This window comes from Mastigoproctus giganteus, chromosome 2 (assembly GCF_048544385.1).
Source record: "Mastigoproctus giganteus isolate SK-2022 chromosome 2, ASM4854438v1, whole genome shotgun sequence".
Lineage (NCBI taxonomy): Eukaryota > Metazoa > Arthropoda > Arachnida > Uropygi > Thelyphonidae > Mastigoproctus > Mastigoproctus giganteus.
The window spans coordinates 182,574,481-182,591,899 of NC_143576.1; the positions used below are offsets into that span (position 1 = coordinate 182,574,481).

The 17,419-nt window shown below is 40.8% G+C and overlaps 1 protein-coding gene across 2 annotated transcripts in view; it reads right to left on the reverse strand.

The window, feature by feature from the left end:
- The window catches only part of LOC150089815 (uncharacterized), a 193,177-nt gene extending 183,334 nt beyond the window's left edge, over positions 1-9,843 (reverse strand). For both annotated transcript variants that reach the window (XM_090368833.1, XM_090368832.1), the window contains exon 1: positions 9,531-9,843. In XM_090368833.1, coding sequence (XP_090224959.1) covers positions 9,531-9,539 — 9 coding nt within the window. In that variant the 5' untranslated portion in view covers positions 9,540-9,843. The remainder of the gene's footprint in view (positions 1-9,530) is intronic.
- Between the last annotated feature and the right edge of the window lie 7,576 nt (positions 9,844-17,419).

Sequence of the window (17,419 nt, forward strand, 5' to 3'; positions counted from 1 at the left end):
CTAGTCTCCAGACACTGTAATTTGCAAAACTTAAGCCTTTCTTCATAAGAGCAACCCTTTGTTCCATTCACTAATCTTGTTGCCCTACTCTGTACTTGTTCCAGCAGCTCTACATCCTTCTTGAAATGAGGCCTCCAGACCTGTATACAGTACTCAAGGTGTGGTCTGACCATTGCCTTATACAAGGCAATAATCACCTCCTTATCCCTGCTAGAAAAATTCCTATATATCATTAACAATACACCATGAGCTACGCTTGCAGCCCGTCTGCACTGCTCAGAGAACTTCATATCTGCCTGCACAACCACCCCCAGGTCCCTTTCATTCTCTACCACTGTCAGTGTAGTACCACAGAGTTGATACGTTGCTCTGGAGTTGCTGTTTCCTATATGTAGCACTTTACATTTGTCAATGTTAAACTTCATTTGCCACCTCTCAGCCCATCTGCTCAACCTTTGCAGATCCTGTTGCAGCAGCATATTGTCAGTAGTGTCCTTGACTACCCTGCAGACCTTCGTATCGTCTGAAAACTTGGACATTAAGCTTGATATACCATCAACAATATTATTTATAAATACAGAAAACAATAATGGACCCAATACTGAACCCTGAGGGACTCCACTAATAACATTAGTCCACGATGAGCAGTGTGCACTGATTACCATTCTCTGTCTTCTCCCCTCAACCACCCCTTTATCAATAGCAGCAATTTGCCTTCAATGCCAATCTACTCCAATTTGTGCAGTAGTCTTCCGTGTGCAACAGTATCAAAAGCCTTTCTAAGATCCAAGTATATAATATCAAAGTTATTCCCTGCATCCAGTTCTTTTGTGACTGCATCATAGTATCCAATCAAATTGGTCAGGCAAGACTTCCCCTTAACAAAACCATGCTGTGTCCGAGCTATAACTGAAGTCTTGTCTAGATGATCCTGCAGTGCTTCTTTAACCAGTGCCTCGATTAATTTTCCGGAAGTTAAACTCACAGGTCTATAATTACTTGTTTCAGCCTCTGATCCTCCTTTGTGAATTGGGGTCACATTTGCACATCTCCAGTCCATGGGTACCTCCCCTGAGTCCAAGGAATCTCTCATAATTACGGCTAAGGGTTTGCTTACTTCCTTTGCTGCCTCCTTTAATATAACTGGATAGATCCCATCCACCTCAGGTGCCTTTCTTGTGTTTATCTTCAACAATTTCTCCTCCACTTTACTCTCAGTTATTACAAGATTCTCTAGCTTACTGCCAGAGTTGAATACACCTCTCTGGCATTCCCCTCGCTGAATAACTCCTCATGTGTGAATGTCGATGTAAAATATTCATTTAGTTTGTTAGCTACCTGAGCAGGATCATCAACAGTTGACCCATCGATATCAAGTGGACCAATCTGATTCATCCCCTTCCTTCTAGAGTTTACATAAGTAAAGAACTCTTTTCTGTTTTTCTTTGCATACCTTGCCAAAGATTTCTCGTAATCTGCCTTCACCTGTCTAACCTCCTTTGTAACTTGGTTACCGATCAACTTGTATCTATCATATCCTTCTGTGTCATGTATCCCATGCATTTTTCTTCTCTGCCATATGTCTCATTAGTTCATCTGACATTCATTTAGGCCTAAGCCTTGAACAATATTTCTTAGTTGGTATGTAAAGCCTAGTAGCTTCCAAGATAAGTTCTTTGAATGCTTCCCATTTTGAATTTGCTGTTGGTAACATCATCAGTTGGTCCCACTGTATAGAATTTAAATACTGTCTCAGTCCATCGTAGTCACCTTTACGAAAGCAATAACTCTTCCCTTTACCCCTAATTGTAGTTACCTCTTTGAGTAAATCCCACTTCAGCACACTGTGATCACTGCCACTTAGTGGTTCATTTATCTGCAGATTCTTAATGCATGAAGAATCACTACTGATAATCAAATCAGGAGTATTACAACCTCTATTAGCCTTCCGAACATGCTGATGTAGAAAACAATCATCCAATAAATCCACAAAAGCCTTGCTAGTGTGTGAGTGACCAACCCACAAATTCCAGTCACTATCTGGGAAATTAAAATCCCCCATTATAAGACTCTGATTTACTGGCCGACTCTCCCTGTACAGTTTCTTATTATACTCATCAGAGTCATTAGGCCTATAGCACACTCCTACTCTCAATTTTGATCTCCCAATGTTTATGTCACACCAAACTGACTCAACACTGCACTGTCCAGCGATGTCGACTGACTTCACTTCCTTGGATTTTATGTATTTCTTAACTAATAGCATAACCCCTCCTCCCTTCCTATCCTGTCTATCCTTTCTGTAGACATTGTACTCCCCAAATTCCAGTTCTGCATTCCTTATATCTGTGTGACACCACGTCTCTGAAATCCCAACAATATCTGCCTTTGATGTTTTGAGCAATACCTCAAATTCATCAAGTTTATTTTCTAAACTCCTAGCATTGGTGTACACGCAAGTATACATGCACCTGTTCTTTTTCTTAGCTCCACTCACACAACCCATGTGTTTACTTGTACCCCAACGATTCCCAGCAGTCTCTGAAATATCCTGCATCTTATTTTCCAGGCTGCTGCTCGTTCGAATAGAAGCAGTGCAAGAATCACTTTCACCTCTGCCAGTGGCTACTGTTAATCTATTAGTTCTTGTATTCCCCCAATCTAGCAGTTTTCCCACCCACCTAACACTGCCTTGATAGCATCAGCAAACATTCTTGCACCCTTTCTATTTAAGTGTATCCCATCCCTGTAGAAGCAGTCTCTCCTGTTAATAAGTACAGACCAGGCTGAAAAAAATTCTACCCCTTGAGCCTTGCACAATCTTTCCAGGGCCGAATTGATCGACAGGGCTTTCTTCATATACCCCCTCCTATCGTGTCTGGGCAGAATTGCAGACACTTTCGAATTCAACCCTAATTCACGGTTTTTTTATTCAACAGTGACCTGTACTTGTTAAGTAAATCCGCCGGTCTCCTACTCTTAATATCATTAGTGCCAACGTGTACAACTATATCACCTTTTGTGCCCTTAAAAGATGATATCCGCTCTACAACGTCATCAACCTTTACCCCTGGCAGACATACCCTGGTCCTCTTCCACCTACCCTTTTTATAAAGCATGTTTCCTGTTTCCCTGACAATAGAGTCACCAACAACTACTAGTTCCTTTGGGATCAGCGCATTCTGCCTTAGGGGCTGCCTCTGTGTTGCACGATGACCAAGTGCAAGCTCTGGCATTGGTGTGGGCAGCTGAGGGCCTGATGGGCCCCTCACTTTTAATCCTTCGAGGGCATCCACCCTGTCCTTCAAGCTCTCCTATAGGCCCATAACAACACTGAGTTGTTGTCTGATTTCCTTACACTCCTTGCATTGCGCACACACAAAGACATCCCCCATGGCAGAATCATGTCCCGTACCCGACTGCACCACAAACATCAAGCAAGTAGTGCATCATATAGTGCATCATGTAGATATCATATATTTGGATCTTAGAAAGGCTTTTGGTACTGTTGCATATGGAATACTGCTGCACAAATTGGAGCAGTGTGTCATTGAAGGCAAATTGCTGCTATGGATAAAGGGATGGTTGAGTGGCAGAAGACAGAGGGTGAAAATCCATGGACACTGCTTTTCGTGGACTAATGTTATTAGTGGAGTCCCCTAGGGTTCAGTGTTTGGTTCATTGCTGTTTTCTGTATTTATTAATCATATTGGTGATGGTATATCAGGTTAATGTCCAAGTTTGCAGACAATATGAAGGTCAGCAGGGTTGTTAATGACACTAATGACAGTACACTGCTGCAACAGGATCTAGAAAAGTTGAGCAGATAGCCTGAGATGTGGCAACTGAAGTTTAACATTGAAAAATGTGAAATACTGCATATGAGAAGCTGTAACTCCAGAGTAATGTATCAACTGTGTGGTTCTACACTGACAGTAAAGTGTAAAGTGTGTTAGTCGTCTAACGGCACCAGGGGTTTCCTCCATCTCCGCATTGCATTCTTTGTGAGTGACACAGAACTCTATGGAGGCCAGAGATTTAAAAAGTGTGTGGGGAGTGGTCTGTTGTGCAGCATTATGTTCTGTTGTTTCTCTGACCATTTAGCTGTTGGGACCCTATTGGAACTCAACATTGCCCACGCTTTGCCATGAGGAGGCAGGTCAGGCATCCAGTAGATTATTTAAGTACTCTGGCAGGCTCCACTACCTAATTTCCAAGGATTTCAGTTGCAAGGCCTAAAAAAAAAAGGGGGAAGGGGGTATACACTAGAATTTGGCCAAATACCCCGGGGGCTCACATCTGGTGAGTATGGGCTTGGCACACCCAGGGTCCTGAGCTGGATATCATCATTCTTCTCTTTCTTGGTGATTCCCTTCTACTTTTGTCTCTCTCTCTCTCTCTCTCTCTCTCTCTCTCTCTCTCTCTCTCTCTCTCTCTCTCAGGGTAATTTGGGAATTTTTTTTTTTTTTTTGGCTGATGCAGCATAAGCCTCAGGCTTCCTTGCACCATATAGCTAATACTAATAATAATAATAATAATAATAATAAAAGAGATTTACAAGAAAATGGTAGAATTTAGACGTTGATTAGAATTTGGCGGCATTGTTAAGGGGTCTACTCAGTTGGTTTAGGGAGAGACTGAAGATGGGGGGAGGAAACAGATAGAAGAATAGGGATTACAGAGTCAGCATCTGCAAAGAGGTCAGTGGAGACGAGCCCCACCAGGCGAAGTATGGGGATAGGCAGGGAGGAGAGGAGACAGAGATCTGCCCGGGGATGGGGTTTTAAAGGAAACCAGGTTAGAGCACCCAGTTCAGATCGCCAATGGTGTGTCGGCAGCAAAGCTGCAGAATGTCTTTGTCAGTGTGATGTCCAAGTTGTGTCAAATCCGATAGGAAGGTCAAGCTGCCCGTCCCACTCCAGAGTTTGGATATGTTAGTTGGCAGTGGGGAACCCATCAGGCGAAGGGGTGGGAGAGACAAACAGTTACTTCATTCATAATCTGCATTCTATTTTTATACTTTTTTCTTATATTTTATATATATATATATATATATATATTTTTTTTTTTTTTTTTTCTTTTCAAGTTTCATATATATATATATATATTTGTGTGTGTATATATATATATATATTTTTTTTTTCACTCACACTCATTCATCTTTTTCTCACACACCGGGGGGGGGGGGGGTGAAATGATGTGTAATGTCAATTTAAATACTAATTAAAACTAGGGTTAGTGTGTACTTAACTGTAGCATTTATGGTTTGTGTTCTTTTTCTCACACACTTACACTTTCATTCATTCTTCTGGCTTTTATTTCATTTATTTGACTCTTGCTTTCTTCACTGCCCTCTCTCGGCACCTCAACTTACTGTTATTACTGTTAAATAAAAGTAGACCAGGAGAGAATGCAGTGATAGTGTTTGTGTTGTTAGTAAATGTTTGTTAGTATATATAAAGTAATGTAAGTTATTTTTAACTTTGTATTCTTTTGGCCAATTACATTTGCTCTTCCACTTATTCCCATTCACTCTCTCTCTCCCTCATGCTAGGTCACTCTTTCACCAAAACTGCCATTTATTCCCTTTTACCATAATTCCTAGTTCACTCAGTGCCCAGCCTATTCATTCTGTCTTTCATTCTCATTCTTCTTTCATTCTACATTGCATCCCTTTGCTACTAGCTTACTGATATTTTTCAGCTAATCTGCTTCCTTGGCTGCCTGTACATCTCCCTCCCCTACGTGGTTTGGCATGGGGCCCCCAGGTTCCTACACATGGCAGGGTAGTCCTGAGGAGGTCTGTCATGTCAGGTTTCTGTCAGGGTACAGAATACTGCTATCCTGACAGTTTTTAAATCATCATCTGGGCGTGGTGGGAAACTTGGGCAATTTTAACTATTGATTATTGTTTAATTGCTGAGGGGCTCAATTGCCATTCTTTGGATAGTTCTGTGCATTTCGAATACTTTCTGTGTGAAAGATGTAAAGGCTTTATAATTTTCCTCTTCTATGATGAATAGGTGTTCTTCTGCCCTGGGAAGGGTGCCAATCTGTGCTATTTGCTCTGTTCTGGGGATGTCATATATTATACATTCATATAGAATGCGTGCCCAGTCTTCACTCTCACCACAGGTGCAGTTTGGGTCATCAGTCAGGCCTAAGGAGGCTAGTTTCACCTTTAGGAAGCCGTGGCCTGTCAATATAAATGTTGCAAAGAGTCCAGGGGCATACCACTTAGGTGGCTTTGGGCTAACAATTGCCACCCATGGTAGAAACCTTTTAGTAACCAGACCTCTGGTTTCCTGCTCCCACTTTGTTTGCCATAGCTCATGGAGCTTTGTGGCTATTCTTTTTTTTTTCATCATTGAAGGTGTTGGTTGTATCAAGAGCTATCCACCAGAAATTCTGTGGGTATGCCCTTTTTAAATCTATAATATAAGCCTCTTTCGGCTACTTCCAGGTAAAGTGGAAGAGCTCCGGCCAGCAACTGTAGCGCAGGTGTGCTTACTGTGCGACACGCTCTGGTAATAGTGAGTAGTATTGTCCTTTGTATTGATTCTAATTTATTCCTATTTCTTACTATGGCTGAGCGGGTGAACCATGCACCAGCTCCATAGGTGATAACAGGTAGGAACATTGCACAGTATATGATTGATAGGGTCTTTCTTTTGAGCCTCCAATCTGCTCGACTGATCCTGGCAATCATATCTGCATAATTTCTCACTTTCTTCGCCAAGTAGATCAAATGGAAGTAAAAAGTTAATTTTTAATCAAAGACCACTCCAAGATATTTTAGTTCTGTTACAATTTTTATAGTGGTTGTGTTAATTTTGATTTGTGGACGTCTTCTTATGTCCAAATTGCCTTTTAAAAGTATTTGTTTGGTTTTTTTCAGGTGATATTTTGAGCATGTGGGTACTACACTGACAGTGGTAGAGAATGAAAAGGACCTGTGGGTAATTGTGCAGGCAGATATGAAGTTTTTTGAGCAGTGCAGATGGTCTGCAAGAGTAGCTCATGGTGTCTTGTCAATGATATACTGTACAGGAAATTTTATAGCAGGGATAAGGAGGTGATTATCCCCTTTTATAAGGCAATGGTCAGGCCACACCTTGAGTACTGTATACAGGTCTGGAAGCCTCATTTTAAGAAGGATGTAGAGCTGCTGGAATGAGTACAGAGAAGGGCAACAACATTAGTGAATGGAACAAAGGGTTGCTCTTATGAAGAAAGGCTTAAGATTTGCAAATTACAGTGTCTGGAGACTAGGCACCTGTGAGGTGATCTGATTGAGTGTATAAAGCCTTGAATGATTTGAGCATGCTCAATACTGATGGGATTCTTCCTCTTGCTCAGAATAATAATCACCTGAGAGGGCACAAATTCAAATTGAGGAAAAACAGTTGTAGGATAAATGTGCGGAAGTTTGTCTTTAGCCAGTGTGTGGTTGATTGCTGGAACAAACTTCCATCTGTCATTGTAGAAGTTGATAGCTTAAATAGATTGAAGGCAGAACTAGACAAACATTTGGAGTGAGTGAATAGGTGAAATGGAACGGTTTTGTTTTTTTTTTTTGGCTGATGCTATATAAGCTTGCTTTCTTGCATCATGTGTCTTTACTAATGCTAATGCTAATAGTTGTTCTCTGCAAGATTCCTACTTTTTTTTTTTGTGCAGTATTTGTGTCATTTAACCCCGGGGGCTCACATCTGGTGAGTATGGGCTTTGCACACCCAGGGTCCTGAGATGGATATCATCATTCTTCTCTTTCTTGGTGATTCCCTTTTACTTTTGACTCTCTCTCTCTTTCTCTTAGGGTAATTCGGGAATTTTTTTTTCCTGGTATAGCATAAGTTTCAGGCTTCCTTGCACCATATGGCTATTAATAATAATAATAATGTAAAATTGATGTGCCTCCGTAGCCGAGTGGTCAGGAGTGGGAGTGCAGTAGCACACGCTCTTTGAGTAGACCGGCGTTCAAGCCCCTGACTGCTGAATACGGTCGATTTGCCAACCTGCACTGAACCAGCGTGGCAGATTATGGTCCATTTCCCTCAGCATAAATTGTTGAGGAGGCTTCCATCCTGCAGTGAGTTGATAATGGCTGCACTTTAATTATTTTTTTTAATGTGCCCATAATTAACGTGTCACATAACATGACTTCTCCACATATCATTAACATATAATCATTAACACCTGGAACAAAGAATGTAGAATTTGAACCTCTGGTAAATCCAAATAAAGTTTTGCTTCCACCACTCCACATCAAACTGAGGCTCATAAAAAATTTCATGAAGGCTTTGGAAGTGAACGGTCCTGCATTCACATACTTGCAAGAGAAATTACCAAGACAGATTGGTAATCTGTCTTGGTAAACCAAGACAAGATTAAGGAAGGTGTTTTCATTGGTCCACAAATAAGGCAACTTTTCAAAGACAAACAGTTCGAATATGTCCTTAATGATAGCAAGAAATCAGCATGGAAAGCCTTTCAAAATGTTTAGACTGATTTTCTAGGAAATGTCAAAGCCAGCAAATACAGGCACCTTGTAGAAGATCTCATTACTTATGAAAAACTGGGGTACAAACTTGTCATTGAAGATGCATTTCTTGCGCTCACATCTGAATTTCTTTCCGCCAAACTGTGGTGCCATCAGCAACGAACACAGTGAGTACTTCCATCAAGACATTGCAGTGATGGAACAAAGATACAAAAGGAAATGGAGTGCCGCCCTGTTAGCCAATTATTGTTGGATGCTGAAAAGGGATGCTCTCGATGCTGAATATAAGCAAAAAAGCAAAGTTTTTTTTTATATTTATATAAGGTCTTGTGTTTGATACAAACACAGGACCTTGTGTAAATATAAAAAAACTACATTTTTTCAAAAACAAGAGCTAATCTACCATTTTAAGCACTATTTCCATGTTTAGCATCACAAAATCGATAAAGTTAACCTACTTTTGTGCCCGCAACAAGATAAAGATACGACCCAAAATTTGTTGTTCAGTATAATATAAAGATCAGCACTGTACATATATTTTTGCTAAATTTGAAAAGGTATGGATTTCTTCTTTTTTTTTTTTTTTGACTTTTCAAAATTATGAAGTGTAACAGGATTTCCTTATTCTCGTGTGTATTACATAAAAGATGAGAAACTACTACTAGAACTGCATATTTGAGGGTTTAATCGCCTAAAGCCAGTAAGTCACAAAACAAATGCTGGCATTTTAACCTTTTGCATGGCATATGTAATGCACCACTAAGGTAACTTGTGGTAACATTAAAAAGTTCATTCGGCTGAATGTGTTAAGAACATTGTAGTAAATTTTTATTATAATGTTATCTTATTTTTTAAATTCGTTTTACAGTTTAAAACGTGCTGTCCACAAAAACAGAAGCGATAACAAAGTATTTTTTATAATTAACATTTTATAATTTCATAATATTATTGCTGCCTTCTCAATAACAGACAAAATTATGAAATATATATAAAAACAAAACCTGTTATATAATTCAACACAACTTACCCCTCCCATTTTGTTCTACTTGTCAATTATGTCCTTGGTTATTGACATTCCAATACTTCAGGAACCATTTGACAGCATTAAATCAGAACAACCGACAACCCTTGCAGGGCATTCAGGTTATCACGTTCTGAAGGTTCCTAATATTGACTGCAATTTCAGTTCCAGAAAAAGTACACCGAATAGTAACAATTAAGGCGAGTTCCGTTACCTGGATACAAGCGATAACAATAACACAACAAATGCATTTTGAACGCTGCACTATTGCTAACTTCCGCATTGTTACGGATTTATCATTCAACAAAGCGTACCTAGCAACAGTAACCGTAGTGATAACAACATATTCTCCTGCCCTCTATGATTTTTCCAAAAATAAAGGCAAAAATTGGTAGCTGTCAAAAAATGGGCATTCTCTGCTTTTCAGGAAAACAAATTTTCAGGGAGAAAAGAAACATGCAGCAGTAAATACTGTACTGTATTCTTTTAACGGTATGGGTGTGCAGTGCAGGTACGTATACAAAAACTGGAAATTGATAAAATAACAAGCACTTAAACTTGTGTGGAGTGTAATCTGCCTTTAATATCTGAAAGTACAGATTATTAAATAAATAAATTTTCTGTTTATACTCCGGGACGACCACACCGTCAGAGGAATTTGTAAAATAGACAGAATACAAGACACAGCACCGTATTTAGCAGTCACGGGCTTGAACCCAATCACTCAATGCACGTGTACTTATACCCCTTCGCGCTAACAACTCGGCTACGTTTGCCTCTTTCTTCAGATCTTTCGAAGTCTGTTAGTTGTTTGTTAGTGTTTTAGGCGCATCAGTCTCTACGACCATATTGGGCAATATATATTGTCTGTCTGCGCGGTTGCACAGTGTAGCGTCACCGTCCTCCCCATACCAGGTGGATAAAGGCCCGAGTTCCAATCCCGTCGATGACGCGATGAACTTTAATGGGCTTTTTTCACTCCGTGACTGAGTTAGTAGGTCTCAGGCGTAAATAGCAAGGTTTTTCACCCAGAAACTGGGATTTTTTCCTCCAGCAAAACAGACAAATCGACCATAGAACACATGCAATTAACAGACATAAGACACACAGCACAGCACAGCACGGCACGGCATATGAATTTAAAGATTCGGGTGGCCTAATATAATAGTTTCTTGTTAGTATAAATTGTCAGTAAATTGCATGTGTTCTATGTTCGATTATCTGTTTGCTGGACGAAAAACACGAGTTTCCTGGTGAAAAATTTTGTGAAATAGGCCTATAAAAATTTCTCATGTCACCAAGTCGTTTGAACTCAAATCTTTTCTAGCCGTTGTGCAGGAGAACGGCGATTATATCAATTGTGCTCACGATGAGAACAGGGTGGAAGTACAATCAAGTTTACGGTCATTCTTTAGTGTTTGTGAAGAGGAAACTAAGATAACGAGATATCAATATATCTGCCTGTAAAATAATTGCATTTTAGTCATTCTCTGCTTTTCTGGAAAACAAAGTTTCATCGAGAAAAGAAACATGCAGCCTTAAATATTCTATTAGCGGCATAGTGTGCAGCAGTGGCATAGCTACCATGTAGGCAGGCAAGGCAATTGCCTCCGGGCCGGGGCCCGGGCCCTTTATATGACTGGCGTCTTTGGCTGTCTCCTGTTTTTGCAATTTTCATTAATTAAGTAGGGGCCCCGAACATTCTTTCCCTCCGGGCCCGAAAAAGGGTAGCTACTCTACTGGTGTGCAGGTATATCAAGAACTGGAAATTGGTGAAACAATGGGCACTTAAACCTGGTTGGAGTGTAATATGCCTTTAATTTCTTAAGATAGTACTGATTATTCTCAGACGTTTCGTGGTACTTCCTGCACCACACTTAAGAAATCGTACAGGAAGTACCAAAAAACAAAAGAACTATTATTTTTAGACCACTTGAATAATTAAATTCATCTGCCATGTCTTACGTCTGTTAATTGCGCGTGTTCTATGGTGGATTTGTCTGTTTTTCTGAGCGAAAACCCCAGTTTCTGGGAAAAAAAAAAACCTTTCTATCTACGTCTGAGACCGACTAACTCAGCCACGAAGTGAAAATAGCCCATTAAAGTTCCTCGCGTCATCGACGAGATTCCAACCCGGGACATTTCCATCTGGTGTGGGGAGGAATGTAATGATACCACTGTGCTACATGCGCAGACTGCTGGAAGCACCACAAAGACTGCACTCCATGCAGGTTTAAGTGCTCATTATTTCAGAAGAAGTGCCACGTGGAGATTGCATTACTCGCATGTTTAAGTGTTCATTATTTCAAGAATTTCTAAACATGCAACCTTCGCCAGAGAACGACGACCAACGCTATACAACCGCGGGAAATTATTATTATTGCTCTTATATTATTTCTCCCTGATTGGGGGATTCAACATCGTGACAGGTACTGCTACCAAGTACACTGGGTGGTTGTAATGTCTGGTTTTACTGTTGGTCGAGGAACTCTCTGACTATCCTACATGTGTTCAGCATTGCGACTTTCTGGAGTTCCTTGAAGGTGTTCGCTGGGACAGCTATTGCTGCTAGGCTGTTATGAAGGGTCTTTGGCACCATACCTGTGGTTGACACGATGATCGGGATGGTCGTTACTTGTTGAATATGCTACATCTCTTTGATCTCCTGACTTAGGTTCGTGTACTTCCTGATTTTTTCCCCATGGGTTTTCTGCAGGTTGCCAGTGTTCGGTACCGCTATGTCAATCAGATAGGTAGCCTTTTCCTTTTTGTCCACAAGGGTTATGTCTGGTCTGTTGTGCGGGATGGTCATCCGTTATTATGGCGCGGTCCCAGTACAGCTTTTGGGTTGGGTCTCTATTAATGCCTGGGGTTCATACTTGTAGCATGGTATACTTTCTTTGATCAACTGGTTTCCTTTCTAGCTTTGATTTCCTTGCTAGCTTTGATGATCCTTGCTAGCTTCTGATGTATTATTCTGGCTACCTGGTCGTGTCTATGAGTGTGCTCAGTCTGGGTGATCACCTTATAGCGGTGATGTGTTGGATCGTTTCTGAGTCCAGGTAGCATCGTCGACATGTGTCATCTGACATTCTGGGGTCCTTTGCGATGTATTTTCTTTAGTTTCTGGTGTTGTTTACCTGGTCTTGGATGGCCAGCATGAATCCTTCAGTCTCGGGGAAGAACGTCCAGCTTGTGAGCCATGCACTTGAAGCAATGTTATCGATGTGCTCTTGATGGAGGTCATTGTAGTGTCTGCCGTGGCGTGTCTTCTTTGCCCATCCTTCTAACTTCGTTTCTTGTGCCGTCTGGGTGGGAGGGGGTTCCTCGCTTAGGTTGAGTGGGGTATACCACTTATACCACTTCCTTATGGCCTGGTGGAGTGGTGCTCTGTGGTTCTCGAAGTAATCCTTCAGGTTAACTATCGCTGTTTTCTGTTGCTCTATCAGGTCTATCAGGCCCCTTCCTGGTGACTTCGGGTGGTGTTGGAGGCTCTTGGTCATCATTGTCCTTGTCTTTCAATTATTATTGAAATCATTATCCTTGTCTTTTAATTATTATTGAAAGACAAGGATAATGATGTCCTTGTCTTTTGAAACTGAAAGACAAGGATTGTCCTTCAATTATTATTATTATTGCTCATATTATTTCTCCCTGATTGGGGGTTTAATCTGTTGTTGTGGAAGTGGAGGGGTTGAATAAATTCACAGACCTATAAAATTGTTGGAGGATGGATGAGTGAATTCTGTAGTTTTTTTTTTTTTTTTGCTTATCCTATAAAGGTTCGCTTTCCTTCATCATCTGCTCCTACTACTTTTGATATAATTGGATAGATCCCATCCACCCCAGGTGCCTTCCCGACAATTACTTGAAATTACTTATTTTATTAGAGTTACGCAAAATTTCTTTTTTATACTCATTTATGCAATGTGTCTGTTAATTGTGCCTCTGGTCAATTTGCTGTTTTGCTAGACGAAAAAACTTGAAATTTTTCAGGAAAAAAAAAACTTGCTATCTACACCTGAGACCGACTAACTCGGCCGCGGAGTGAAAACCCATTAAAGTTCTGAGCATCATCGACGGGATTCAAACCCTGGCCTTTTTCAGCGGCGTGGTGAGGACGGTGATGATATCATTGTGCTAATCGTGCAAACGTACAATTACTCCAGCAATTTCTCTTACATTTTCCTGTGGGACTTAGGGGTGGTTGTGCAGGCAGATATGAAGTTCTCTGAGCAGTGCAGACGGGCTGCAAGAGTAGCTCATGGAGTATTGTCAATGATATACAGGACTTTTTCCAGCAGGGATAAGGAGGTGATTATTCCCTTGTATAAGGCTGTGGTCAGGCCACACCTAGAGTACTGTATACAGGTCTGGAGGCCTCATTTCAAGAAGGATGTAGAGCTGCTGGAACGAGTACAGAGAAGGGCAACAAGATTAGTGAATGGAACAAAAGGGTGCTCTTACGAAGAAAGGCTTAAGTTTTGCAAATTACAGTGTCTGGAGACTAGGCACCAGCGAGGTGGTCTGATAGAGGTGTATAAAGCCTTGAATGGTTTGAGCATGCTCAATGCTGATGGGATTCTTCCTCTAGCTCAGAATAATCACCTGAGAGGGCATAAATTCAAATTGAGGAAAGACAGATGTAGGATAGACGTGCGGAAATTTGCCTTTAGCCAGCGGGTGGTTGGTTGGTTGGTGGAACAGACTTCCATCCCTTGTCGTGGAGGTTGATAGCCTAAATAAGTTTAAGGCTCAGCTGGACAGGTATTTTGAACAAACAGAGGGGTGAAGTGGAAGTGGGTTTTTTTTTTTTTTTTGGCTGACGCTGCATAAGCTTGCTTTCTTGCAACAAATGCCTCTACTAATGCTAATGCTAATGCTGTCACTTAATATAAAATCATTTAGCTCCCTGGTGGGGTTTGACAACTTTTCGTATCCATTTCGCTAAAGAATTCCTCATGCGTGAATGTAGATGCAAAATACTCATTCAGTTTGTCAGCAACCTGAGCAGAATCATCAACAGTCGACCATCGATAACAAGCGGACCAATTTTATTCACCCCCTTCCACCTAGTGTTTACATAAGAAAAGAAGCCTTTGCTATTTTTATTTGCATCTTTTATCAAAGATTTCTCATAATCTGCATTGGCTTGCCTAACATTTAATTACCATCAGGGGTAAAGGAAAGGGTTTTTGCTTCCGTAAAGGCGAGTACAGTGGTCTCCGACAGTTTTTAAATTCTGTACAGTGGGATCAACTGACGATGTTACCAACAGTAAATTCTAAGTGGGAAGCATTCAAGGAATTAATCTTGGAAGCTACTAAAAGGTTCATACCTATTAAGAAATATTGTTCAAGGTTTAGGCCTAAATGGTTGTCAAATGAACTAATGAGACTCGTAACAGAGAAGAAAATGCATGGGATGCATATAAATTATCAAGCGACTCAGAAGCCTATGGCAGATATAAGTTAATCTGTAATCAGGTCACAAAGGAGGTTCGGCAGGCGAAGGCAGATTACGTGAAATCCTTGGCAAAAGATGCTAAGAAAAACAGCAAGGATTTCTTTACTTATATAAACTGTAAAAGGAAGGGGATGAATCTGAATGGTCCACTTGACATCGATGGTTCGACTGCTGATGATCCTGCTCAGATAGCAAACAAACTGAATGAGTATTTTGCATCTACATTCACACGTGAGGAATTATTAAGCTTTGAAAATGACAGAAGGTTATCAAATTGTAGCAGGATACTTAATGATTTTGTAATAGCTGAAAGCAAAGTGGAGGAGAAATTGTTGAAGTTGAACATAAGAAAAGCACCTGGGGTGGATGGGATCTATCCAGTTATATTAAAGGAGGCGGCAAAGCAACTAAGCAAACCATTCACCATAATTATGAGAGCGTCCTTGGACTCAGGAGAGGTTCCTATGGACTGGAGATGTGCAAATGTACCCCCAATTCACAAAGGGGGATGGAAGGGTGACACGAGTAATTACAGACCAGTTAGTTTAACTTCTGTTCCTGATAAAATAATGGAGTCACTGGTTAAAGATGCATTGCAGGATCATCTAGACAAGACTGCAGCAATAATTCAGACACAGCATGGGTTTGTTAAGGGAAAGTCTTGTCTGACAAATTTGATAGCATATTATGATGTGGTTACAAAGGAATTGGATGCAAAAAATAATTTTGATATCATATATTTGGATTTCAGGAAAGCTTTTGACACTGTTGCGCATGGAAGACTATTGTACAAATTGGAGTAGAATGGTATTAAGGGTAAGTTGCTACAATGGATAAAAGGATGGTTAAGTGGGAGAAGACAGAGGGTGGTAATCAATGGGTGCTGCTCTTTGTGGACTAATGTTATTAGTGGAGTCCCACAGGGTTCGGTGTTAGGTCCACTGTTGTTTTGTATATTTATCAATGATATTGATGAAGGTATATCAGGCTTAATGTCGAAGTTTGCAGATGATACAAAGGTGGGCAGGGTTGTTAATGACAGTAATGGCAGTGTGCTACTGCAACAGGATCTAGATAATTTGGGCAGATGGGCTAAGAAGTGGCAACTGAAGTTTAACCTTGACAGATGCAAAGTACTGCATATGGGTAGAAGTAACCCCAGTGGAACGTACCAACTGTGTGGTACTACACTTAAGGTGGTAGAAAATGAAAAAGACCTGGGAGTAATTGTGCAGGCAGATATGAAGTTTTCTGAGCAATGCAGACAGGCTGCCAGGGCAGGTCATGGGGTTTTGTCAATGATATATAGGAATTTTGCTAGCAGGGAAAAGGAGGTGATTATCCCTCTGTATAAGGCAATGGTCAGGCCACGCCTTGAGTACTGCATACAGGTCTGGAGGCCTCATTTTAGGAAGGATGTAGATTTACTTGAGCGTGTACAGAGAAGGGCAACAAGATTGGTGAGGGGAATGAAGGGATCCTCTTATCAAGAGAGGCTTAAGTTCTGCAAATTGCAGTGGCTGGAGACTAGGCACCTGCGCGGTGATCTGATTGAGGTATATAAGGCCTTGAATGGGTTCAGCACGCTGAATTCTGATGTGATCCTTCCACTTGTTCAGATTACGAACCTAAGGGGGCATAAATTCAAATTAAGAAAGGACAGATGTAGAATAGATGTGCGGAAATTTGCCTTTAGCCAGAGGGTGGTTAATTGCTGGAACAAACTTCCATCTGTCGTTGTGGAAGTTGATAGGTTGAATAAATTTAAGGAGGAACTGGACAGGCATTTGGAGGGAATAGTGTTTTTTTTTTTTTTTTGGCTGATGCTGCATAAGCTCATACACTTGCTTTCTTGCATCACATGCCACTACTACTACTACATCCTTTTTACTTGTTTTCAGTTCTACCATAGGCTTCTGTATCACCTCATAATTTATATGTGCCCTGTGCATTTTTGTTCTTCGCAACGAGTCTCATTATCCCATCTGACATTCACTTAGGCTTAAACTTTGAATGGCATTTCTAGGTAGCTGTGAAAAGCCTAGTAGCTTCTATGATTATGTACTTGAACCCTTCCCATTTAGAATTTGCTGTTGGTAACATCATCAGTTGGTTCCACTGCATAGAATTTAAAAACTGTCGAAGGCCACTGTATTCACCTTTCTGAAAGCAAAAACCCTTCCCTTTACCCTTGATGGTAGTTACATCTTTGTTGTTGCTGTTGGTTTTTTTTTTTTCAGGCACATCGGCGACTAAGGTCATATTGCTCCTTATGTATATTATCTGTAAATTGCATGTCTGAGGTCAATTTCTGTTTGCTGGACGCAAAATCTGGGTTTTGGGGAAAAAACCATTCTACCCAGGCCGGGACTAACTAACTCTGCCACGTTGTCAAAAAGACTCATAAAAATTCCTCCCGTCATTGATGG